This window comes from Anarrhichthys ocellatus, unplaced genomic scaffold (genome assembly GCF_004355925.1).
Source record: "Anarrhichthys ocellatus isolate YVR2014 unplaced genomic scaffold, GSC_Weel_1.0 scaffold31, whole genome shotgun sequence".
Taxonomy (NCBI): Eukaryota; Metazoa; Chordata; class Actinopteri; order Perciformes; family Anarhichadidae; genus Anarrhichthys; species Anarrhichthys ocellatus.
Window position 1 is genome coordinate 1603972 of NW_022280061.1, and position 26724 is coordinate 1630695.

A 26724-nucleotide genomic window follows, 5' to 3' on the forward strand; every position below is an offset into this window, starting at 1 on the left:
CTGATAAAGAACGAAGGTTGCGAGGGCAGAGCAGGAGGACACACTGGTCTTGTACGGACATGTATGTCTACAGGCGCCATGCTAACAGACGCCAGACGCGAGGAGGCCACCATCTTCTCCTCCTCCACTCCCATCGAGATTAAAACATCTCCCCTCAGATAACCCCTACTTACAACCACTCGTCCCCTCTCCCTGACCCAAACTGACAGGATGAATGTACGGAGGAAGCAGGGGGGGGGGTACACTGACCGCAGACACCACATATCTAGCCCAAAAACTCCCCATTACGGTTCCCAGCGCTCTATTAGAGAGTGCGGTGTGAGGAGCTGCTGAATCGCCACTTTGTGCCGAGTCAGTGTCGAAAACATCAACACCCTTTCCCCACCCGCATGATGAGGAGGAGGAGGAGGAGTCTGCCACGCCGGCACCATCTTAAAAGTTCAGCTACTTTCTGCACGGTGTGATCTCCTCTTACAGCAAACACATGCTGCCCTCAAACGCCCTCCCCGTACCTCTCAATGGTAGACAGACGGGAGAGACGTCGACGTGACATTTTGTCCTAATCTCTGGGTGCACGATGTGCTCTGCTGTGGAGCAACTCTGATAACTACAAGAAGCGCCGGAAAAACAAGAAGGAAAAACAAAGGTGGTGACGGAGGAACAGCGCGTGACTGTGAGAGAGGAGAGAGAGGGAGTACTACACATTAGGCTGCCTGGTAATTGGTAAAAGCATTTACCAGTATTTCTGAACAAATTCTGGTAAAAAAAAAAAAAAACAACAACATTATGTCGTCAGAGCAACTACACAGGCTACCAAAGATAATGGCTGAGACTGGTTTATCTGCGCCACCAGCACTATCTCTAACTGTCTCAGTAAAGGGTTAAAGGTCACAAGCTACTAGCTACCGTCGACGCCCCCAAGACAGGTTCCCAATCCCTTTTAAAAGGCTTGTTTATCGTGCGGACCCACAGCCAAAGAGCTTAAGCCACTCGCGGCTTAAGATATGAGTGGCGGCTTGTGACCATTAATACCTGCATGCCTCTGCCTCCTCCTGGAGCCAAGTAACACCGCAACGAGCCCCAGGGCTTAGGGAAGACCGGTGCCAGTTACATAAACAGCAAGTGGATCAGCTGTGCAGCCTCATAACTTCATGTCCTCAGCCGATAAAGCTGACGAAGGGTTGCCAAAATCGCAATGAATGACAGGAACCCTACAACCGGCCGGGTGGAAAGATCAACAAAGTGACAAAGGAGTATGTCAACAGAGTGCATATTAAACTCGCCCTAATGCAGACTGTTAGTGGCGAAGGCCCTTTGTATTCCCAGTGTCGAGTGAATGGCACAGCGAGCTGTAGGGCCGCCTGAATGGAGAGCTCTTCATCTGTGGCGGATTACATAACACGTGGCCAGTTGCTACCGGGACCTGTGCTCCAAACTGTCACGCACAGCAGGGACATCAAATCCCTCGCTGACAACAAGACAACACGGGCAGAAAAGCCTGGCTTTTTTTTTTCCTGGTATTCAGCTGTGGGAGATTCCTGGGATTGCAAGCGAATATAATAGCATGTTTCCTTGGTTGTTTTTTTTCCCGCTGCCTTGAGGATATACCTCAGCAGCAAACGGCCGCTTTTGAAAGCCCACGCTCTCCCTCTGGGAGGGAGGCAGTGAGATTCGGTGGACTATAGTCTCAATACAGATCGCCTGATAACGTAACTGGCTATTCAAAAGGAAAGCACGTCTGAAACCGCTGCTGATCTCCAACGAGTTCACCAGAGCTACCTGGAAACGCAAATGTGTGCAGCTGTGTCATAAGAGTTTTTCGTTTTCACTTGTAAAACAAAGATTTAGTCAATTTATTTCAATAGACACACCCATCAGAATTAAAGTATGCAAAATCCTAGAGGCACCACCTGCAGGCTCACCGCAGACACAACCGGCCTTCCCTTTCCTTCTGAGACAATGGGGTGCTTCCACTCCTACTGATGTGCGTATGTGTGTTTCTTTCATGCCTAAGTGCGAGTGTGTGTGTCCGTGTCTTCCTGTGTGTGGGCCCCAGATGGGTACGCAGGCAGGCAGCTCTGCCTTTTTGGCTTTGACATGTGAGCGAGCAGCCAGCCGGCTCCGGGTCACTGCACCACACCTTTCCTCCTCGGCCACCCTCCTCCCTCCTCCCCGTGAATCTCACCTGCCCTTTTCTCCCAAATCCAGCCTTCTTCCCCTCGCTTCAATTCAGTCGAAATCAAACGCAGAGCACTGCCTCATAAGTAACGCTGAGGAACAGTTATATTATCGGCAAATATGTGGTCATTTCTGTACGGCTTTTTCGTCTCCCTGTAGCCGTTTCAGAAGCAGAGGCCTCTTTAAAAAGGAGCACTTTGAAGCCCTCCCTGTTGGTATGTATGGGAGAGCTGCCCGCCACAGCTCTTACAGAACCCACGCACATCATATGCACATCTCCCGTCAGTGCAGCGGACAACAGCGCTGCACTCAACCTCCCTCGTCCTTGAATCATATCGCACACAAATACACATAGTACATGTGCCTTTCGATGGGCACTGAAGGGCACACACACAACTCTGTGTACACGTACACACACACACACACACACATTCTGATATCCTATATCTCTGTAATCAAAAACCAGCGTCAGACAAATAGCCCTTTCGATTTTTGTCAGCGTGACGTGAAACACGTGTAATGGCAGCGACAAGCCGTAATTCCGTCAAGATGACGAGATGCAATCGGCGCAGCGTGGTGCAGAAAATGCTCCAGTGACTCTTCGGAGGGATGATGCAAGAGAGGAGTGTGAGAGCAGAGTGAACAGTTCAGAGACAGACGGCTTTTGAGCACATTCTCAGTCTTGTGGAGAGTATGAAAAACTCAACGGAAACGTGCAAACTTATCTCTCAAACCAAGCCGCATAGTTTCAATCCATTTGTTTGCCATTTGCTAAATATGTATTTATCGGCCTCAAAGACCGTTTAGTCCTGAAGTTGGTTCTGATGCTAAGAGCATCTAATCTTCCAGTGTCTTCCCTTTTCATACGGCACACGTCATCTAAATGTTCTCTTTGTTTAACAGCCATGTTATTTAAAAGGTAAAACTTTAGACTTAATTACTTGAGACATCGTTTTACTTGCTCAGGAGCATCCTGCTACTTTAATTACATTACTCGTTGGCTGTGTGGACAACTAGGGAGTGATCCAGACAATTACGCTCCGTGTTATATTTTACGAACACAAAGTCAAAGCCTCACTTGATTAAATGTGTGCAAATGTAATGCCTGGCGTTTCCTGGGGGCAGTGAGTATTGAGAGGGGCCGAGCGGGGGGAAATAATAGGAAATGCATATTCATGCGAGTGTTCTTTGTGTGTGATTAAAATAAATGGAAATGAAAAGAAACACCTGGGCCTGAAGAGTGGCACGGACAGAATTATATTTTTTTGAGTCTCTGCTTCTTTTTCCATTCGATGTCCTCTGGAACCAACGCCGTTAGTCGAAGCGCGAGCGATGGAGGAAAAAAGAAATAAAAAATATGGCTGCCCTAGATTCCAAACTTGTGAATACATAAATAATGGTTAACTTCTCAGGCCATCCAAGATGTCTGACATAATTACTGGATGTGCTTTTAAAAGGGGAGAGTTAGATTTCCAGCCCAGATACCAGTCAATACACGTCTCTTTGGCAAATCCTACACTCTCTCAAACCCATTTAAAACACGCACACGCGCGCGATTCGACCTACTTCTATACGAGCAGAGGGGGAGGATATTCGACCCTTCGCCCAGATATTACACTAATTACACATCACCAATGACCATCTCAGCGGTAAATCTCCTAAATTGACATGCAAAAGGAAATCAAAGACATCATTACACCCTCTTAGAGAGGAAAGAAATGTAAAACTTGACTTTGAAAGGGAGTTCTACTGTTCCTCACTCCTTGTCGAGTGTCGAGGCTCATTTCAAGCAGCCGCGAATCTTGATTCACAGCGACATCAAAGATCATCAGAGTGATTAGAGTATTTTGTAATGCAAAGCCTCATTTAAAAGTAGACTAAGCCATGTCCAACCGAGCACTACATCAAATCAATGGCAAATGATCTCACTGTGTGGCGGAGGGCAATTAAATCAAAACCGAAAATGTGGGCACAGATGTGTTTTCCTCCTACGCTTTGAGCGGTATTTTCCAAAACATCCCAAATCCATTATCACATGGTTAAAAATAGCCAGCGTGAGATGAAGCCCGGGTGGCTTCGAATTGGTGCGGACCAGGTTGCTGAGGCGGATCGCATGTTAAGGCTCCCTCTCCCGGATAATGTGTAGTGAAACAACATGTGAACATGTGGCCCAGCCATCCACACCCTGCAGATGCTGACATACAGTATACTGTACATGGAGGGGAGCGGGGGCTCAACACACATGGTAGACCCATACACATGTTCCCCATGATATAGCACATTTGGCATCCTGCATCAACACCTGGACCGTTTTCCATTTTGTTTTCCCTGCAGTGGAATGCAATGACATAAAGAATACCTGCGTTTGGCTTAATTCATAGTGAAATTGAGAGCAATTATTTGATCAGGAGGACAAAACCTGAAACGTGGATTAACAACCCGTGCCCTCGGCCCTGTAGCCCATACACATGAGCGCCTATAATGCAACGCAGAGCACACACACCCAACTACAGGAAACACAACAGTTCTCTGTGTTTGCTCACCACCTTTATTTACTGGATCGCTGAGTTAACACAAAGGGCAGGGTTGTGTGTTTTTTTTTCCTCTGCTAAAGATGCCTCTTCTAGGATTCTCTGGTTTTTATGCCTCCTATGTCGTTCTGTCTCTCTTTCATTCTGTGTGTGTGTGTGTGTGTGCCTCTCTCACGTGACAGGTTGCAGCCAGGGTCACATGTTTACCCAGTACAGACAGTGGCACCTGACAGAATAGGTTTTTTTTTCTTTTTTAATAGAGGAAACTACCACTCACCAGGTCGACTGCCGGAACAGTCATCAAAGAGCCAACAGCCTGGTTGAATAAACTGGCGCCTGACGCATGTGCTTCAGCCAGCTACCGGCCTTATTATCTCAGCTATAAATGGCATGTTCAGGAAATGGCAAACGCACATGAAGACTATCTTTTATGTTGAATGGCTCTGGATTGGGATGGTGAAATCATTATTCTGTGGGTTTCCCTTCATGTTGAAAACTTTTTTTGATGATTTAGGAATCGACAGATGGTTCCAGCGCTAGCCCATGAACGGCACAAGATCTTAAGACTAACCTTTACGATATTAAATGGCGTTCTTGTTACTGAGGCAAAGATAGGCAAATACGAAAAGCTACATCTGAGCTGGTGCGGCGAAAGTTGGATTTCGCCCACTGCTGATGTGCCAGTTAGTCCGTGGAGTTTCCACATGCACACACAAGATTAGAGCGAGCTTTGCCCTACAGCAACTGCGGGCTCTCTCTCTTTTTTTTTTTTTTCTGACAGAACCGATGCATCCCTCATCTCCTTTATGAAACACGGACAGATGGGATAGATGCGGAGAGTCGGAGCGAGACAGAGAGGGTGAGATACAGAGTGGGGGAGGAAGGGGAGCGTTCTGTCTGTGTAATCTGCCCAGAAACTAGCCATGGGCACAAACCACAGCCAGTCTGTCCCGACTTCCACCGGCTTTACCGACGGCAAGTGGCTAAAATCCACTCGCTCCTCTCAAGTTCTGACTCAAATTTGAAGATGAACGACTACAAAACACATGACAGACACGCATGCTTTGCCAGGAGTGTGTATATTTCATGCATGGAGGACATCAGCGGAAATGTCACCCCTAACCCTGAAAGCTTCAGAGCTCTGACTGAGTGAACTGAACCAGTAATAGTTTGTTCTACGTTTTGGCGGTGGCAGCATGTAAGCGCTTGTGAGGCTACTTCAACTACAAGCGTTAGAAAAGTTCCACTTCTTTCATCTTTCACCGGACGGTGAACACGAAAGGGGCCAGACACAAGAACACAGAACTTTTTTGCGTCCCTTGATAGAAACTTGATCAGATGCTTTTAACACCAGCAGCTCAACTCTTCCGGATGCTCCTCAGAAAAAAGGAAAGATGCTCTCCCTCGGGTGTCACCTTCCTTGCAGCCCAAGTCGTAGCGGTTCAATCATCCACTGAGGGGTTTTCCTAGACTGTCCAAACTGACAGCCATTTGTTAAGTTTGACAAACAGGGCTGAGGAATGAGGGGAATGCTCATCCCTCTCCCACACACACAGCAACCGCTTTTTCTTCATCTGAGGAACTAAAACAATTATTAACAAGTCTTGGGACTCCATGGGAACTATGCTGGAGGATGACCCATATTCTGCTTCGACGGCAGGGAACGAGAAAGAAATGCAGTGTGTGTGAAAATGCATTGCTGCATGTGGGTGGGTGGGGAAATGGACTTTGATATTTCGGAGCATTCAGACAGTTGTGACCTCAATCCCCCCCGAAAAAAGAGATTCAGCGTGTGTGGAGGAGAGAGAGAGAGAGAGAGAGAGAGTCTTTCCGATTGGCAGTAAAGCTCGCTGTAAAAACGCATATGGATTCGGGGTTGAAACTACACTGGAAACCGGGGGCAATAAAATGCAAATGGAAGGGCAAAAATCAATTTGGACTCGCGTGAACCCACCCCGCCCCCGCTCAACCAATCGCGAGGCCACGAGCGGTAAATAAAGCGAAACGCGGTTGCTTACTAGGCAGGCCGATGCTTGTCGTCACGCTAAACCCCGCCGATGCACACACGGACAGCATCCGCCATGCATAGCCAAAGTGCAGAGGAGGGACGGTGGACGGACTGGGATAAAGAGAGGAGGACTAGAGGGGACAGAGACGAAGCAAAAAGACGGTTGAGCTTGAGAAGAAAGGGATGGAAGAAGAGTTTTCCCCCTTCTAGCAGCGGCCACAGACAAACACGTGCACAAACACGTACACACGTGCACAAACACGTACACACGTGCAGAGTTCATTGGAGTAGAGAGGGAGCGGGGGTGGGGGTGGGGATGCGCTCGCTGTGCAGCGGGGCTGTTACGTGCCGTGCGGAACGTAACGGGGGCCGAAGCTCATCACCAACGCACGGATTAGTTCACACGTGCACACTGCCTTTTAATCTGCTCCACTGACAAAGGTTGGAAGAGAGAGAGAGAGAAAGAAAAGAAAGAAGGCTGGAGACAGAAGGGATGGCGTTAACGAAAGAGACGGCCATAGAGGGGGGGACGAGAGGAGGACGAGAGGAGGGGGCCGTGTCTTTAGGTGCACTGTACAACAAACGACCAATTGAATCAATACACACGCATCTTTGGTGAATTCCCCAATGCCCTTTAAAAAGCACACGCGCTTGCAGATCATGTGACTGGACTCTTAATAACCGCTTGCTTCCTCAAAACCCGCACTTACACAACGACGGCCAACGACACTGACCCACCCGCGTCCCCTCGCTCTGCCCTTTAGCCCGGTGGGACTTGAGGGGTTAGGGCAGAGGCTTTGGATTAAAACTTCAATATGGCCTGGCTCCCAAAACGGGCCTGGCGTAAAGCCACAGGGATTCAGCCAGATGTTGGCTCCTGGGGCAGGGAGGGGACTGGGTGGTGTTTGGGAAGGGGGGGTTGCCCTGTCAGACCACATCCAGCTGTGGATGTGTTTTAATACCTGCAACGGAGGGCCATCCAAATATTCTAAATCAGCGTTTAACGCACAGATATTCATGTGGCACACACTCACTTTGGTGAAACTCACCAACTTATCTTGCTAAGTCACTTAACCGAGTTGGAACAGAGGGCGCTCCGCTGGGGTCGGATAAATAATGACATTTAGTGCACGCACTGACGACGAGAGAGCATGCATGGTAGCTGCTACGAGAGTGAGGGGCGGAGACTCGTCTCGCTGCTGCTTCGTCTCACAGCTCTCATTGGTGAGACGCCAACCTCTGTGATTGGTCAGAAGGCAGTGGTGTTTCCCCGCTTTTCCCCAGCTGTATGGCTAAAAATAGAAGCCATAGTCAGATTTAGCTTAATTGAGTCTGTCTTGTGTCTTTATCGAGCATCCTATTCCCCCCCTTTCTATCTCTGTGTCTCTCTCTCTCTCCTCAAGGTACAGATTAAGTTAGCTCGGCTGCTAACGTGACAAGTCCCTCCGGGGAGGGCGAAGGAAAAACAGGAGCACTTTTTTTCAGGAACAACATGTGACCGCAGACTCATCCATTTGGCCCAAAGTGGGCTTATCAACAAGCCCTGCACAATAATGGAACAGGTTGAACGGCACACTATGTGGGAGGAACTGAACACTTTGCAGAGGATTGAAGTACAGCCCGGACAAACAGTCCCCACTTGGAAGTTGATTCATTTTGAACGACCACAAAACAAATCACTGACAATGTTCCCACTTCAGTCGTTCAGACATAAAAACAAGCACCGGGTTTAAGCCTGCTGACAAAGCCCGCGTGCCCTTCCGGCCTTGTTCCGTTCGGTTACACCGTCCTTCCACAGAGTGCTATGCAGATGCACTTTATCAGGATGAGGGCACAACAAGAAGGCTCCAAGATGACAGGAGTCAAGGGTCAGAAAAACAAGGGAAGAATGGAGTGCTGGGGGAGCCTTCAAGTGGCGACTATCCAATCCCCCTGCGAGGGGGCCTTCTTCACACCTGTCTACAGAACATCTGTGTGGGGACGGCTTCTGAGGATGTGAGGCAGAACAATGGCGACCTCTAACTTCACACTGTCTGGTACCGTCTGACAGCAAGCCACTTGAAATGTTGGGGTCCGCAGCGGTGTAGAGATCACTTGGCACTTCTCAAAAATATATATTAGTTGATTGGAGATAATATTAGATTAAACAGATGTTATTCCATATATTATGTATATATAATATGCCATATAATATGTATTGACGTTTTCTCTGCACGAAGCGGCTACATATATAGCTCATATGAACTGCTAACACTGAAAACAGTCAGCTCATTCTTACTTTCTGCCATCTTTTAGCAGCGCTGTGTCACTCTGGTCAGTTTATTGATGCTAAAGGCAAGTGCCTCTCTTTAAAAAAAAAAAAAAAAGTAAGTGACTGAGGGTGCCAATCCTATAAAAACTCTCTACTGTCAGAAACCTGGCAACCCCAAGCAGGTGCGTGCGACAGAGAGGCGAATCAATGCAGGCTAATGCACTCCTCCTGGAGCTCAACTCAGAGCTACACGCCCACACAAGTGAAAACGCAAGTATCTCGTCTCGGGCTGAAAGGGAGTATAGGTGCTTTCACTGGTGTGCAAAGTACACAGTTTGAACGAGGTAGTTTCCCCCAATCGCAAGTTTTAAAACACGATATGATCTCATCGTTAAAGCTGGTCACCTGCCACACTGGTTGTGTAGAGGAGGCAGACTTGTAGCCACAACCTGTCACCATCTGACTGCATGTGGTGATTAGTCCCGCCCTGATACTGGCTCATGTGTCACCACGGTGTTAATTACCGGTTGGGGAATGCTCACACTGACACAGTGCGGATCAGGCTTGCGTGCTGTTCGAGGCTTCCCCTTAGTCAGGTGTGTTTTGACCCATCCCTCCGCTCATCCCATCAGCCTGTCAATTACTTCCTGGTCCCTTGACGCCGTCGTTCGCTAAGGCAAAGCTAAAGCTAGACTCTTAAGGACTAGCACCGGGTGGGCTGCGAGAGGAAGGGGTGGGGGTGTGTGTTCCCCTGTACGTGTGCGTGCTCTAGCTGGGCTCACCAGACCAAAGATCAAGTCCCTTAAGCTGCTTTTCGGAGCCAAGAAAAGCTCACAAGTCGTCACGTTGGTCGGGACAAATGGTCCCAGTGTTAGGCCCCGCAGCGGAGCCTGAGAATAGGATGCACTCACTGGGCAGAAAGACTGCTGAAGCAGTTTGGCTTTCTTCATGGAGCATCAGCACAGCCAGAGAAAATGTAGCCCGGGCTTATTCATGTTTGACTGCTCATCCAACCTCAAGGCTGGAACAACTGCGCTGAGTTTATAGCACACTGGTTATAAAAATAAAGAAGGAAATACATGAAGGTGCTTCAATCCCAACAGAGTTATGTACCATTTGAAAATGTGACACCTATTCATTGATATTCAGTGGTGAGTGTTACTGCCTGGAGTGCATGTTACTAAAAGGCCTGTGGTTGTAACAGTAAGATTCAAGGATATTTTAAAGCTAAATAAGAGGAGCAAGCTCTTAAATCTGACCGTATATCCCGACAATCTGGTCTGCTTTGCAGCCAAAGGAAGAAGCCTATCTATCACACACATGCAGAAAATGAAAACGCTGACAGTCGAGGTCACCCACACCAATACAAAATCGTAAAAGAGGCGTAATTATCTTCATTTGGCATTTCACATACCACTGAGCCAAAACAAATCCCGAGAGAGCAGACCTCATGGATGCTCCTTACATGCCACCCAAGGACAACCGATCTGCCTCCCGGCTCTAATGGGCAAGACCGACTCTTTTTAATATTCCACAGGCACACACTGATAAGTGTTTAACCCACACTGTTTGCCTAACTCCCCTCGTAAAAAAAAAAAAATCCAGCGGAAAAGCTAATATTGCACCGGGGAAACATAATTTGAGGGGTTTATTATAAGCCTGGCCTTGATAATAAACAATATTAAAACGAATAGGTCGCTGTGGAGGAGGAGGAGGGTAAATGATAAGCGACAGGATTTATTGTAGCAAGTAAAAGCCGGCTGTATTGATTATTATCCATGAACAGACTCATCATCTGAAAAAGGGAAGAGAAAGCAACTGGTTGAATGATAATAGACCAAACCCTGGAATATAGTATTTCACTATTTCAAACAAGGATCAGCCAACAACTAACCTGAGCTGGGGAATTAGTTATCAACATGTTTAAAAGAAAATACTAATAGGCGGAAAGGCTGTGAGATCAAAGGGCTGGAACTGCAATGCACGGGCAGATATAAGCCGATGCAGCGTTATTTAGTAGTGACATGAGGAAGTGCAATGGGGCTGTTAGTGAGGTACATGATCAAAGCCGCAGAGCCACCATGTTATCTGGTCCCGCCGCACAGTGTGAGCATCTGGAATGTTGGTTGCCCCCCCCCCCCCCCACACACTCTTTCGGCCCCTTTTATTGGCATCCTTTGGTCTCCGCTGTCCCGACGACTCTACTCGTCACAGAGGCTATCGGGGCCTGTGGTAGCCATGCAAGGCATATCGTCTGGCTGGCGGCAGATACACAAGGTTGATAAGTGTTGGAAAAAAAGGCCCCAGACAGGCTGGACCATAAAGGAGCTGCCTCCAATTTACAGGACCCGGGACGTCTGCTGAGATGGAACGAAAGCTGCTGCTGCTGCTGCTGTTGTAGAATCATGGTATAAGCCTGACACACTTGGGTGAACAACTATGCCTGATACATAGAGCTTACATTGAGGCATGTGCTTAAAAGTGAATTGGATTAACTGCTGGCAAAAAAAGGGAAGGGGGGGGGGGGGATTATAAACAATTCTGACTTTAAGTGTGCTTCTAAAAAGATGGATTACAATTTCAAACCTCTTTCTTTGCTAATGGAAATTCGAATTAATCTTGTACTGTTCAACTACTAAGCAACACCACCACACTGGAGACGGAGACAAGAGGGGGGGGAAATAAAGTACTTCGTTAAGTTATCCATCTAACGGTTCATAACTCTGCAGTACCCATAATTCAGTGCCGAACAAAGCCAGCAGTGATCCCTTCTGTCCTGCCATCTACAGGCTTTAGTGTGCTCCGATTGGCAGAGATGACTAAAGCCCATAAATGGCCATGGGAACAGGCCGTACTACGAAGCGCCTGGCCGATTGACGAAAACAGCCCTCACACTGTGTTTGCAGGAAGCAACATTTGAGCCGGCACCCTTTCTTTCTTTTTTTTTTTTTAAAATGTATTTTGTGTGGGTGGAATACAAGGGAAATGCAAAAACCACAAGGGTGCTGCAATCTGCCGAGGCCAGTCGGCCGACCGGCTGGCCTCGAGTGGCATCGTGTATGAGCACCAAGATGACACATCAACTCTTGTCTATATTTAACTCACTGGACGCCTCTCTTTCCAATGTTCCCATGCTTTTTAGAAAAAGGCTGCCAGGGAGAATGGTGAGAAAAACAGGGACGAGGTGATATGTAATTACGCTAAATGTGTCCAGCCTCCCACATCCCTTCATTGTACCCACGCCCTCACAGATAATGCAATGGAAAGCGAGCCTCTTTTCTCCATTTATCATCAATCCTAGCAAGTCTAGCCGCTCTTATCTATGGTGTCGAAAGAAAACCCATAACGACTTGACTCTTGAAGCCTGCAAAGTCACCGGGCATAAACACCAGCAAGCACCCTGTGTGGGTGGTGAACTCAATCTGATAAGGGCTTTCGAAGAGACCAGCGCCGGCGCCCTCAGAAGATGTTGTGGTAAACCATCGCGAGCCACGGTCTCCCTGAACACCACACATCTCTTCCAGTGTAGATCACTATCATGGATGCAGAGATATAACTCAGGGTGGAATCATGATCACGCAAAGCCGCTGAAAGGACATTTTGTTTGGGCATAAGGCTGACATTGTTGCCACCTCCACACACGAATGAAAAAAACATCTTTGCATCAAAACAAGCACTGAACTTTTGACTTAAGCTCCAGGTCCGCCTGCATGCACCCTTGCCTGCCCACTGTAACTCGACACCCTTAGCCCAGCCGCCCTGTTGCATAAATTCAAAAAGGTGTGTGTGTGTGTGTGCCTGCAAAAGGAGGAAACGCGGAGGAGGGAACGTCTTTAACTTAACGCTACTGGGTGACCCTTTACTTTAAGCTCTCAGGAGCTGTTGAAGAGGAAGAGCAAAAAACGAAAGCAGGACGTGATGGACTTGTTTACATGTCAGTGCAGGGTGTGCATGTGCCTGCAGGCTCGTGATTTAAAAGGTTAAATGTTTTGGAAAATGTCGTGCCAACTCACCTATTCTTCTCCAGCTCATTGTGTGTGGACCTGCAAAGACAGAAAACAGACGTTACGCAAATGCATAGTTTTGCACGCTGAACAAGCAAAGTCCCACAGTACCTGTTCCTCCTGAACAAGCAATGCACTCACTCCGATTGAGGAAGTAAGTCATAGCATAAAGATAATAACTGTATGAGCTAGACAAGCAGGGGGCCGAGATAGGCGCCTTGTCGAATTTGAATTATGGATTCATTAATTAATCCCAAACGAGACCAAACTGGAGGCCCAGGGCACTGGAGCCTGTACACCAAGAAACGTCAACGTGACAGCCTGGCATTCACTGTGGCTCCATACAGCCTCTTCCTCAATAATGCACAGCACAACTCTGTGTGTGAGTGTGTGTGTGCTGCTGGGCAAGTGTGAGCGTGCACACACTCACGTGCACAGCAGCAGTCAGGGTTCAGAGCTCTGTTAATAATGTAAAGTGAATCAGCTGGTTCCTAAGAGTCTCTTTGTGGGGCAACATACTGAAGGGAGACGAGCCCTCCTCCTGATGCTTAAATGGCCAAGTTCCCATCCACACAAACTGTACTCCAGTTCGGGGGTGTGGGGGGGGGGGGGGGGTGATGTGGACTCAACCTCTCCTGAGTCATGTACACAGCACTCTCTGTATTGTGGGTTATCAATACTGCAATATGCTTTCCTCTGTCGTCGTACTTTTTCTTTTAATACTGAGCTGCCAAAAAACTGCCGCCTTCTTAACACGAAAGCAGGAAATATGGGAGGGGGGGAGGGGGGATAAGAATGGGGGAGGAAGGAGGTAGAGAGGGATAAGACGGAGGGACAAGTGCATGGCTGTGGTTCAGTCAGTAAAAAAAATAAAACATGTCCCCGCTCTTAGAGGAAAGGATTTGTTCCAGTTGAATTATTTATACCAATAAAAACACCATATGTCTCTATTTGAATAAATTAAATTTCCTGTAGTTTGGTACGCAAGACTGGATGTTCAGTCAACTGCAGCGGTGTGTTGGATTGAACATGAAAAGGTGTGTGGCCAGGTGGAGAACACAGGGCTCACATGAAAGCCACTTTCTGTGAGAGCCTGAGTGCTCACACGCGTGCTCTTCTCACGGGTTTCAACTAACATATTCTACAACTCCGTAGTGGTCATACATGACTGTGTTCCGCATCAGACAACCAGTCACACATAAGGAATAAAAACTGATGAACTTACAATCGGCTTGATCTCTTCAGTCCGGCTTCTTCTACCCTCTAAAAATGAACTCGGTGCTCCAGAATGATTTCTTTGTTGGGAAAATTAATAGTCACGGTCTATATGTGAATATAGAATTATTTTATGATTACTTTGTAATGGCAGCGAGTCCACCGATTTCTGTAAGACGAATACTTTGGAGTGCATAACTTGCATCGTCGGCTGCCGCTGTGCTTGCAACTGTGTCCGTGTTGCTTGGAAACCCTCATCACGAAATGTAATCTCTTCAAAACTCTTTAAGCGTTTACACCACAATCTGATCCCGTGTAATCATGTCATTGTGTTTCCCGGCTGATTATCACGACTCAAGACGCACCGACAGTGATGAAGACCCAAATCTTATTTTCCCTGAAGAACTTTGGAACTGGAAGTCTATTTTAGGGCAATGCTGATGTCACATACACCATCTGTTAATCTGAAAATGGGAGAGGCCTTAGGTTTGCCCTGGTCCAAGCGACACACACACACACACACACACACACACACACACACACACACACTACATCTTAGTATGGCCTCTCATTCAGAGAGATCCATCTAAGTCAGCTTGCTTTCCCATTGGCTTTTATCATCACAAACCACTTTTCCCTGTCGCCTGAATCAGATATCTCTGCGTCTCGAGCTCCACAACAATGTGATAGAGATTATAAACTGGCTCAAGGCCACACACACAAACAACTGCAGAACACTGTGTATGTGTGTGCATGTATATGCACACACAGAGTGGGTCAATGAGATAAAGCAACCCTGCTATAAACGGTAGGCAAGCGAGGACAGAGTCAGATAAGCCCATCGCTTTAAGCCTCAACACGCTACTGAGAAGGTATAGCTGCTGCATGGCTGGAGCAGGCCAGTACCGAACAGCAGCATCTATATGACTGAGGTGCAGGTACTCTATGATGTAGATTTCAGTTGTAGCTGTTTTCTCTCTGGAATCTGTGGACATTGTATTAGGGCATTGAGAGGTGGGGGAAAATGATTCACAACATCAACTAATTATCACGATTTCTCCTCGTTCTATGTCTGGAAGCCATGAATATGAGCGTTGGGTAAATACAGGCTGCTAAAGACGCGGACATGTGCCCCCATCGGTGACCCGTGCAGCAGTGGTGATGAACAAATAATGCTGTTTTGTTGGTTTGCGAGGTGTGCAAATCCAGTGGGGAATGAAATAAACGCCATCACAACACGATGCGGAGAAATGGTGCCAAATGCTGAATGGTGTCATCTCACCAAGTGAGATGTGAACGCGTCTCTGTGGAGAGCAAGATCAAACATCATTCCTGCACAGTCTCATATGTATAACTGTGCCAATTTCTTTCTATGAGTGCACCCGTCCTCGTCCTCCTAAAGAGTTGTTCACCTTAGAGGCCTTAGTGGCAGAAAAGCGCTTCGGTATCAGCGGTTTTCCTTGTACATTGAAGATGATATTGTTTCAAAACGCTATTATTCTGTGTACTCATGAAGAATTTCCCTATTTGGAGCAACTCTTTGGGGGCTTTATGACAACAGCCTCAGACCTATATCTGATCACGACTGTTGCCATGCAGAACTAGTAGGGCAGCGTTCTGCGGTCGTGATGAGTAATGCGCACTTCCTGTTTGTGTCCCGCTCTTACATTAATATTAAAAGGCTCAGAGAGAGGGAGAGAGTGGGGCCTGCGTTTGATGCACGACTGTCAATGGACAGATTAATGTAAGCAGCCTAGCACCAAGAAAGAAAAACACACACAATGAGTCTTAACTTTGGAGATTCTTATTAAAGGCGAGTTGCTTTCATCAGTGAGAGCATTGTGCTTGACAAGGGCTCAAGCAGCTGATGATGCGATTATCAGACAGTATTACATCCAGCTGCACAATAGAATAAACCATAAGCTCCAGAGCACGCGCACACACACACACACACACACACACACACACACACACACACACACCAACAGCTTGATGTGGTGCATGCTTGATGATGCATACAACAAGAGGCTCAAACGTGCTTTTCTTTAAATTATATAAAACAAGTGTAACAACAAATTACTGATTACCCTCAAACAGCATTAATCCTGGTAAAGACTCCACATATTCACCATTGGAAAGCTGCAAACAACACCAGCCATAAATAGCAGTTTTTCCCATTTAGGGTAAAAGGCAAAGCTATCCCTCTCTCCCACAGTGTAGAATACATTTGACACAGGAGAGAATAAGCGTGACTTCCACCGAAAACTGAAATAATTACTCAATTTAAAATAAAGCAAAGGCCTGTGGGCTAATTCGACCGAGGGGTGAGAGGAATGCACAGCATTATAGATGACTTTTCTTCGCTTTAAAAAAACCGTCTCTTTCACCGCGGTCCCTAACCTCAGCCACTGCAGTCCGTTTGCCAATCAGCTGATGAAAAGCTAGCAGAGCCCTCGGTGCTGCCCCCTCCCCCAAGCCAGCAGACAGCGGTGTGCACGGCCATATGTGCAGTGCACCTATGTCCTAAACACGTCTCTAGTTGGACAAACATCCATGCAAACTTTTTTGTTATATATATATATATATATATATATATATTCTTTTTTTAACTAAAGAGTGGTTTTTTTCTGGACCGTGAAAAAGCTGCCAGCAACTGTGTCCCCCCCCTCCCCCTCCTGTAGTGACAGCTCGCTTGTTTACCAAACCACATGCTGGCTGCGCCACCTCCCACTACAGCTCACGTAAAAGACAGCTTGAATTCCGAACACCGATCATCAGTAAAAGCAAGGAAATGCTTCGTCAACAGTGCCCACAATGTACCAGGGATGGAAGAGAGAGAGAGACGTGTCTTACCTATTGTGGTTACTGCTAAACTTCTTATTTCGGAATTTTCTTTGCCTCTGGTAGTTTGTGTTCGGACTTGATGGAAACGTCGAAGCATATCCGTGTTCACACTCTGTCGAAAGAAAATGTGTGGTTAACAGTTAAGCTAGTTTGGGCACTTTTTTCTCTCGACCATATCCAGCAATCCTTCAGCTCGACGTGAACATTCATGTAAGATAGTTCGAGTGCGTTTGTGAGGGAATTTTGCTGACACTTCCTATTTTGGTGTAAAATGTAATTACCTCTTTCTTTCCTTTCCAGATATTCCGCAGCTTCCAATAACATTTGGACATTTATGAGCTGAACAGCCGTCATTCTCTCGTGAGGCTGTCGTTGACGTTAGCTAGGCTCTCTTCAGGTTAACGTTAGCTTCACTGAAAGCGGCAACGACGGGTCGTTTTTTTAATAACAGGAAAGAGGGTGCATCGGTTATTACTGCACTGCGTGATACTTAAAAAATAAAAATATTATTTTGCTCAGTGTCTTCGCTGGCTCATCTGCAGCCTTTGTCGAAAGAAGAGGAGGGGGAGAAATCCAGTGTTTCCAAGCTGGCAAGCTACAGCCAATCCTTGCCAGGTTTCGTTATAAGAAAATGTCAAAATCAGTGTATCAAAGTATTAAAAGTTACGAGGAAACACGATATTAAATGTTTACAAAAACGGATATAAACAATATAAAATTCCCCCGAGGGAGCCCAGAGCCAGCAAAGTGACTGCTGCTGCTCGTTTCCTCTCCTCTCCTGTTTGTTTACCTAGCTGCACAGCTGAGAGGCGGGGACCTGGCGGAGAGGCCGGTCTCTCGCGGTGCATTCGGGGAAACGGAGTCTTTCGGTGCGTTTATAAAATACTGTCAAACATGCCCAATATACATCATTTTTAGCACGCCGTTACTGCGATTTATCAAGTGACATCGTCCGTAATTATTTAATGATTTACCTTTTAGGATGTCAGTTTATTGATTAAATACGTCTGTGGCACAGGTCAACATATATATATATATACACACACACATATATATATATATATATATATATGTTTATTCCAGGTTATTGCTGCTGTGGCAATTAAGAAAAATAATGATGAAATCAATTATAATTCAATTATGATCAAATATGCACCATTATTCTTGATCGCAGGGCTGAAATAGGTAGGATATCAAAATTTTGCAAAATTAAAAAAAATATTATTTTACTAATCTAGGCCGACAGTCATTAATAGATCGATTGAGGTGGTTGTTTGATGCGTTACTGACTAAATAAAAATACTAATTTTGTGCCATTCTTTCCTCTCATATTCGCTCTTTCCATTCCCCTCGCTGCAAAAAAAAAATAAAAAAGCCCTACAAATCCCATGATCCACCACGACCATAGGGGTGTACTTGCGGGCTGAAGCCAGGCCCAGCAACACATGACGTCGCTACCGAGCGGGCGTCTGATTGGCGGATGGCTTTGACAGGCGTTGAGGGTTGAGCTCGCACTTGACCAACCGCAGAGCAGCTTTGCGCCATGTGGAAACCAGTGGGACACGCCCACAAATAGCAGGAAGCAAACAATCGAGAGAAGAGCTGAGCTGCTGCGATCTGCTGCTGCAAAAATCGCCACGTAACATTATAATAGGTTATATTACTCAAAGATCTTTTGCGATGCGCACGAGCCCATATGCTCAGCATTTCTGCACAGCGGCCCTGAACGCAAAGCGATGGAAAAACAGCTTATTTTCCACTGTCTTTGAATCATGACTTGTTAAAAGGAAACTAGGACATCATTAATAATTCATTTTTAAAAAGTCGTTTTTAATATTGCATTTGTTACAAATGAGCTACCATTAAAGGATACCTGGGCCATGATGCATTTGCAATGTGATAGGCCACTTGCAATTAACCCTATATGAAGGGTTTATAAGTTATATAAAAAATAAAGAAAATTAAACAGTCAGGCGATACGTTTGCATGTTTTACATATGTCCGATTCACCATTCAGTTGTTTCATTTGCGTTATATCTATAAAGTTACATGTTTTTTTCGATCGAGTCTGCGGGGGCACAATGACATCATCCTAAACTGAGTTGGAGGGCGCTGCAATGTGGTCAGATTTATCATATCGGAGTGGTTGCCAGCATGCACACCCACACACCCCCATCATAATGTCATGTAACTTTATCAATGCTGTTGTGAAAAATATTACAGATTCTTGGGATGAGTGCTGTGCAGGCGCAAAGCGATGCACAGCACTCATCATGCAGGTAATGCAGACACAAATAGTCGGATACCAGTGAAAGCATAGAGCCTATTATACTCTATAATTGATATATTCATGCATCAGTCATATTAGTCTGGTGCAGGCTGTGCTTACAGCAGACAGTGGTGCTTAGTTGAATGAACTCAGCCCTTTGTTGTCTGAGACTATTGACAATGAAGTCTTGTTTTCCTGAAATTCAGAGGCAAACGACAAGGATCAAACGCAGCACATAAAAACTCACTTCCGTCCTTCCTCTCGGCGCTCTCGAGAAACCGAGCAGCTTCCAGCAAAACTTGTACGTTTTTCAGAAAAGTGTTGATCTGCTCCATGTGGGAGTCTTTGGAGTTGAAGACGTCATTGAAAGGGCAACTAGACATGTCGAAATCTTGCTGATCCAAGAGAGACGCCTCGGAATCAAAGAAGAACTCCTCACTCTTCAAACTTCCTCTTTGCATCTCACTTTGGGCCATTTTTTCCCCACCCTGTTTAGTTTGTGTGGCTTCGGAGCTGGCGGCGTGCTGAGCGCGTTAGACAGTGAGGCAGCTACCAGTGGATGCTGCTCTTGTCAGATGGTTCCTCTTTTCTTTTTCTGAATGCGGGGTGTTTAATGTGGAGCAGTGGCCAATGTCAGTCGATGGTTGGTGCATGGGAGAACGAGAGCCCGGCCCCCCTCTGTCTGAGGAGTCCGCATGGTCCTTGTGCCCGTCCTGTGAAACGCTTTCTGTTCTATCTCTACAGAATAAAACAAAACAAGTAAACAGGCACATTCACGTGTCAATGTGACATTACGATTACACAGTTTAGTATTCTATTTCATACACAAATAGAGCTGATATATATGTTTTTATTAGTAAATACAATGGAGCCAAATCATCATTTCAGACGAGAAGACGGAATGCTAAAAGTATTTGTAATATTAATACTTTAGTCTACTGCTATTTTACTTATATCAGCATGCCACTTTACTGAGTCGGCAACTGATGAATAAATCTACATGATTATTTCTCAATGGAGTTCAAGACTTGGCTTTCAATGTAAAAAAAAAGTTGTTCAAAAGTTGCATTAATATATGAATGACGTTAAAAATCTAGCTGGATGTTGGACACCCACTGCTACTATCATTGTTATTATTAGTCACATTACTATTACCAATACCATGACAGCTTTTCTGCTACTCTCATTATATGAATCATATCTGTCATTTGCATTTAATGTGTTGTAACTCTGTCATGTTGTTCATTCATGACATCTGTTGCTATTCTGTCCATCCTGGGAGAGGGATCCCTCCTCTGTTGCTCTCCCTAAGGTTTCTTCCTTTTTTTCCTCCCTGTTAAAGGTTTTTTGGGGGAGTTTTTCCTGTGACAATGCACACTTAGATAGTATACTTTATATCTATGCATAGATATCTATTCTATCAGTTTGAACTTTTTGATACTCCCAGCCCCTTAGTTATGATCAAGAAAGGTGGAGCACGCATTATCCTGCATTTAGCAACACTGTAATAGAAAATAAAAATGAAAATAAAGGACGTGACCTGTATGACATCAGGAGGATGAGTGGACATAGTTCACACCTGATTGTGCATTTACTGGAAATAGCTCCACTGATTTCCTGTTTTCAATGCTCATGAGGTATGTTACTTCACAAAAAAATTAAATTGACATTTTACTTAAAGAAGTAAACGGATGTATTAGTAGCAGCAGTAGCTGGTAGAAAAAGTAATAAAGTAGCAGCAGTGGTAACTTTGTGATAGTTGTGTGTTTGATTTCTTGATATTCTACGCCTGAAAGACATCACACCCAGGATGGGTGTGATGTCAGTAGAAACACTAATCTTGAAGAGGAACTTCAATAACTGTGTGTAAAATAACACTAGTGAGTCTGTAGATGTTTCATTATGAGACAGCAATGGTAACTGAGAGATGAGTCCTAAGCCTTGATCTTGTGCCATTCTCACTAGACCTTTGGCTGAGCTGTTTTTACACTGCTGCAGAGTCCGTTTTGAACCTGAACATGTCGAGGCAGAGGCCCGTACTCAGCTCAGATACCCCCTCCCCTTCTACCACTTCAAAGAGCCAGCAGTAGCCCATGAGCGTTTGATGTAAAGTTCACAGAAACAGAAACTTTCAAGTCGGACGCACAAGGGAATATCTGAAGGTCCCTGCCTCCCCTGCCCCACCTCTCTACCCCCAGTGAGGGGTGGCTGTAGAGGCAGGAGCAGTCCCATGTAGAGTTTGGAGGCTGCCACCGCCTGTACATTGACAAGAGGTTATTGAGAAAAGCGCTCGACCACACCCTCATTTGGATTTTAGGCCAGCTTCCCCATTTGAGGTTACTGAGTACATCCTTGTTGACTGTGCTTTTTTAGGCCCGTACATAGCTTCGGGGCAACTGTCCATCAATTCACAGACATGAGAAATTGTTAAGGCTTGACCATATTTTCTTCTCAGTAAGGATCACACAGGGTCACAAGCCCAACAGGCCACACAGCCACTGTTGGACCAGTCAGTTCACGTACTGCAGGGAGGGAGAATGGAGGAATGCTGAAAAGCAGCGTCATAGGCATCACTGGTCCCAGTATGAAGGTAAAGACTTCCGCGGTATAGCTCATGTCCAACAGACACATGGTTTGCAGCCAGGTCAAACCATTCCTCTTCAAGCTATCTTTCCAAATGAAGGAATGAAAAGGCAGCACGCATTTGTCAAAGCAACCATAGATTACAGCCATAGGAGACACAGGGACCGAGGTCAAACGTTTTCAACAAGTTCATTTTTCTGAGCCTGAGGGGCAAACCACAACAACCTCCCGCACATCTGTGAAAGGGGGGAAAGCAGCAAATGACAAAACAAATGCTACTGTCTCCTAAATGGAAATTAAATGAAGTGCTACAACAAGGATGTCCCATTCACTGAAATTACCTTAGATCATCAGTAAAAATTAGGACTGCGATAACTTGAATTTTAGTTTAATCTGTGGATAATTAAAAAATATATATAACAGTGAAAAATCTTCACAAATTCACTGAGCCAAAAATGATGTCACCAAAAGCTTTCTGTGTCAAACAAACCAAAGGTATTCAATTCAAAATCATATAAACAGAGAAGTGGTGAGTCAGTTTTTAGTTATGCAAGGGGCTCTAGTGATGGCAATGTTGGACAGTTCCTCCTACACTTAGGTCAAGGCTGAAATATCTATAACTATTGGGTTTCCATAAAAGTTTGTTCATGGTCCCCAGGCGATGAATCCTATACTGGCTTTGGCGATCCCCCCACTTTTCCTCTAGTGCCAGCACAAGCGTGACATTTGTGACTCAGAGGAAAATATCTTGTCAACTGTCTGATGGATTGCCATGTATGTATCTTGAAATATTCAGGGTTCCTGGAGGATACATACACATAAGTACATACACTTGGGTGATCCCCAGACTTTTCATCTAGTGCCATTTTCAGATCAAAATATTAATTTGTCTAAAACTCTCGTTTAAGACCAACTCTTGCAAAATGTATAACATTGGGTTTAGTGCTAATTAGCAAATGTAAGTGTGTTAGCGCGCTGAACATCAACAAGTTAGCATTGTGATTGTGAGCATGTTAGCATAGTGACATTAGCATTTAGCTCAAAGCTCCGCTGTGCCTAAGCATAGCCTCACAGAACTGCTAGCATGGCTGTGGTCTTAAGCTTTGTTTATACTCTCGCGTAGCACTGTGGCGGTCTCCTCCACAGATGTCGTGGAGCTACGATGAAGCACAAAGGTGTTAATGCTCGTCAAGGTGTTCGTTGCATTATTCTCAGAAACGCCAGAGGGCATATAATGTACTGTGAATAAGCAAGAAGTCAATGAGTGTAACTGGCAAAACAGCATTAACCAAACTTCACAATGCTGAGGAGGAATTGTAAGTAACTGTAGACTCACATCTCCTAATCATGGACTACGTAACTTTATTAAACAAGCCCTGCAAAAGAAAGAAGCTAAGTTTTAATATCAAGGATTATTTTTAAGACCTCCTGTTTTTAAAGCATCTAAAAACAAATGAGCCTTCTTTGTAAAATCGTCCGACATGTTAATAGTGCTTTTATCAGTGAACTACTTGTGACAGTCATATCTGAAAAGCTCAGAGGGCCTAGTTACAGACATTTTACAAGTCAGAGGGCACAACCACACCACCACTTGAGGTGCCATCGCGCTCAACTCACAACCTTTGATGATCTAATTTTCTAGTGCGCACCACAAGCCGGCTTCACTACGGTGAGAAATTACGATCAATAAATGTATTAATAAAACAGCTAAAGATGAATTTTTTATCAACTTATTATTTCAGCACTGCAGTTATTCTGCTGAGTGACATCTGACGTGTTTAAATGGAGAGCAGTAGTGATATGAGGATGGTAGAGCCGATGTTGCAGCTCAAGGATGAAGATCATAATGTGATGATAATGATGATGACAATGCAAGTCCATAATTTATCATAAGCAACCATTTGTTTTCAGGGGATATGAAACCATTTTGAGGCACGGTGAGCATTGATCTAATTACAATTCGCCGGGGAGAAATTAAAGTTTGGTTTGTTGGAGCCATCTCGCATCATCCCTGAGTCAACATCATCGATTCAGTCTCTGTGGATTGAGGACATATGAGAGAAACCGGCAAAATTAAATTCTCAAATCTTCTGAAGGCTGTAACGTAGGGATGGGAGACACATTGAAACAATAAAAAACACTCAGCTATAATGGGTCTCTCTCGCTTCCCTCATTGCTTCCCCTGAAAAGTCACTGACATTTTCGTAAATGTCACAGATCTACGTCATTCTCTGGGGACCACTTCAACTGGTGGCGTTCACGGGTAATTAGGTAACGTCTACAACGTGCAACCCAGGAGGTAGAGCGGGAGGAAACGGAAAAGGGGCGACTGAGTTATAGGAGGAGAGAGGGGAAAACTGTTTAAAGAAATTGAGTGAGAGTTGAGAGAATATCATCGTATCACTTGAGGATAAACATGCACGGCCCTCCAGGGTGAAGCCTTTGTCCGGACAGCAGGGAGTAGAGATTTGAAGAGTGGCCATTCATTCTGCTGACCTTTTCACAGCCTTGTATCCCTGTCTGTTTAGCTTTCCAAAGCACCAGAAGCACTTTTCTGCTTCTCATTCACCCAGTCGGCCTTTTGACCTCTTCCTATATGTACTGTTTCCACAAGGTGAATGAGTAAAAGTATGAACTTTCATTGAAACTAAAGGATGAAACTAAACACAGCAGCATGCCTAAACACTGTAAGCATGTCCAATTAAAAGATGCATATCAAAATACATTATAAACGGTTACTTCCAAAGATTGAGATTAGAGCATGTCAGCTGCAGGGTGGAACCATGCGCCCTAAATCAGCCTCTGTCTTTTGTTTTGGCCTCTGTCCACTGGTGTGGTTAACAAGGCCCCTGAAAGAGACCCTCATCCTTAACCTTTATGTCCTCTCCTCATCAGTCACAATAAGTATTTGTTCTCCATGGGAGGTCAAGCCTGACACACAAACACTGAATACATGTCCTGCCTGCTGTTTTTTCGCCCTCCACAGATAAATTACTGTAATTGCTGGCTTATATGTGAACCAACCGTTGTGGCACTTTACATCACAAACGCACACAAATCTGCAAATCCCAGATTGAATTGTCCCAAGGTACACAACAATTAGCTACCGCCGTGTTTTGGTTGCACCTTATTTACAAAACTCGCTGTGCAAACCGACAGCAAGCTAGCACAGGTGCCTGAGCGTAATTGCTGCTTGTTTAAAACACCGTCCATCAGATAGAGGGAACGCTCGTTCAAAGATTAAATAACCGGGTGAGAGTGACAAAGCATTTTCTTCTTTTTCTTTTCGTGGGAGCCTCTTCAGCTGACCTCATGTTGACACCGCGGGCTGTGCTTATTATCGGTGTGCTTATTTTCCCAAGGGGCTGTGCGGTTGTCTGCTCTGTCAGGGCTTTCTGTCAAAGATACTAATCTGTCTTCCATCAAGATTGCAGTCAGGCTCTTCTTTTGTTTGGCTCGAACCGTGCGGCCGCTTGGGAAAGGCTTCCTGGGTATTATCTCCATTCCAGGATATTATCAGCCCTTCCTTGTGATACAGTATAAAAACAACACATTATACAGCTGCACCCCGCCCTGTTCCTCAAATCAGCGCTGCTGATGCCACTACATCTGCACTTCCCTATCTCAATTCTCACTTCCTGTCTCAACACTGTCCCCGGTGCATATTTTCACTATTTCAAAAAAAAAAAAGTCACTTCAGTGTTCTACGGTGAGAGAGGACACCCAAAACACCAAGTCACTCAGAAACATGCTGATGAAACGATGGTGGGTGAAACATAAACCCGTTACACGGCAGACTGGTGTTGCCCCTCCCGAGGCGACTTGCTCTTTGGCTCTTGGTGACCATTGTTCGCCTCTGTTCCCAGGCACTGACATCTGGTGACAATGGCTGCGGCGGGAAAGAGAGCCTGTGAGTGCACACTTACACAAATACATACAAACACACACACACACACATACACACACACAAAGAAACAGAATATTTGCAGACATCAGAGAAACAAACAAACTTGGGTGTGTAAGGAACTGAAACAAAGGGCTAAACAGAGTGTGCACACACACACACACACACACACACACGTGCACATGTCTACAAAGTTACATATGAACACACACAGTAAAGGAAGCAAACTACATCTCTAAACAGAAATGAACTCAAAGGCAAGAGTGGAACCCAAAAAAGAATGAAAGCACAAACAAACACAGTTGCAGACGATTATACGCACACACGCACACACTCCCCCAGGCATAGGTGGGGCGAGATACAGAGTGACACACACACACACACACACACACATTGGTACATGCAGAGCCATACAAAGTAATGCAGACAAGTCAGACATGTTCATTAAAAGTTTAAGGGACCACACAAAACCAGCACACACATGTACAAATACACATGGTCACACACACACACACACACACACACACACACACACACGTGGAAAGTTAGACAGATAGGCTGAGCGGGGGACACACGCACACCCAGCATGTCCTTTCTCTCGGCGACGGCATACCATTGTGAGCATTGTTTGCTTCTGGTTTCTGTGCTAACCTGCCATTTACCCACGGGGGCCTCAGACTGCTGTCTCTGTGTCTCTGCAGCACCACTGGAGGTGTGGCACCGCACTCCCCTAAAACATTACAACCCCCCCACCCCCGTCTGCCACCTCCTGCTACCCGCCTCTACCTCGTGTCTCTGATGTGGGATGCTGGCAAATTAGACAGGAGGGCCTTGGGGCAGTGTGTGTCCTCTGCAAATTAGAGGAGAGAGAACAGAGGAAGGCCGGAGAGAGAGACTGTACACAGGACAAGGAGAGAGAGAGACAGAGAGAGAGAGA

At 45.7% G+C, this 26724-nt stretch overlaps 1 protein-coding gene across 2 annotated transcripts in view; it reads right to left on the reverse strand.

The window, feature by feature from the left end:
* mxi1 (max interactor 1, dimerization protein) overlaps positions 1 to 26724 on the reverse strand; it is a 53300-nt gene that overhangs the window by 7610 nt on the left and 18966 nt on the right. The window contains exons 2-4 of one of the 2 annotated variants that reach the window (XM_031864537.1): positions 19548 to 20038; positions 17041 to 17143; positions 12982 to 13011 (exon numbers count right to left, since the gene is read on the reverse strand). In XM_031864537.1, coding sequence (XP_031720397.1) covers positions 12982 to 13011; positions 17041 to 17143; positions 19548 to 19776 — 362 coding nt within the window. In that variant the 5' untranslated portion in view covers positions 19777 to 20038. Of the gene's footprint in view, positions 1 to 12981; positions 13012 to 17040; positions 17144 to 17312; positions 18048 to 19547; positions 20039 to 26724 lie in introns of those variants that run through there. The other variant, XM_031864538.1, reaches the window with a different exon arrangement.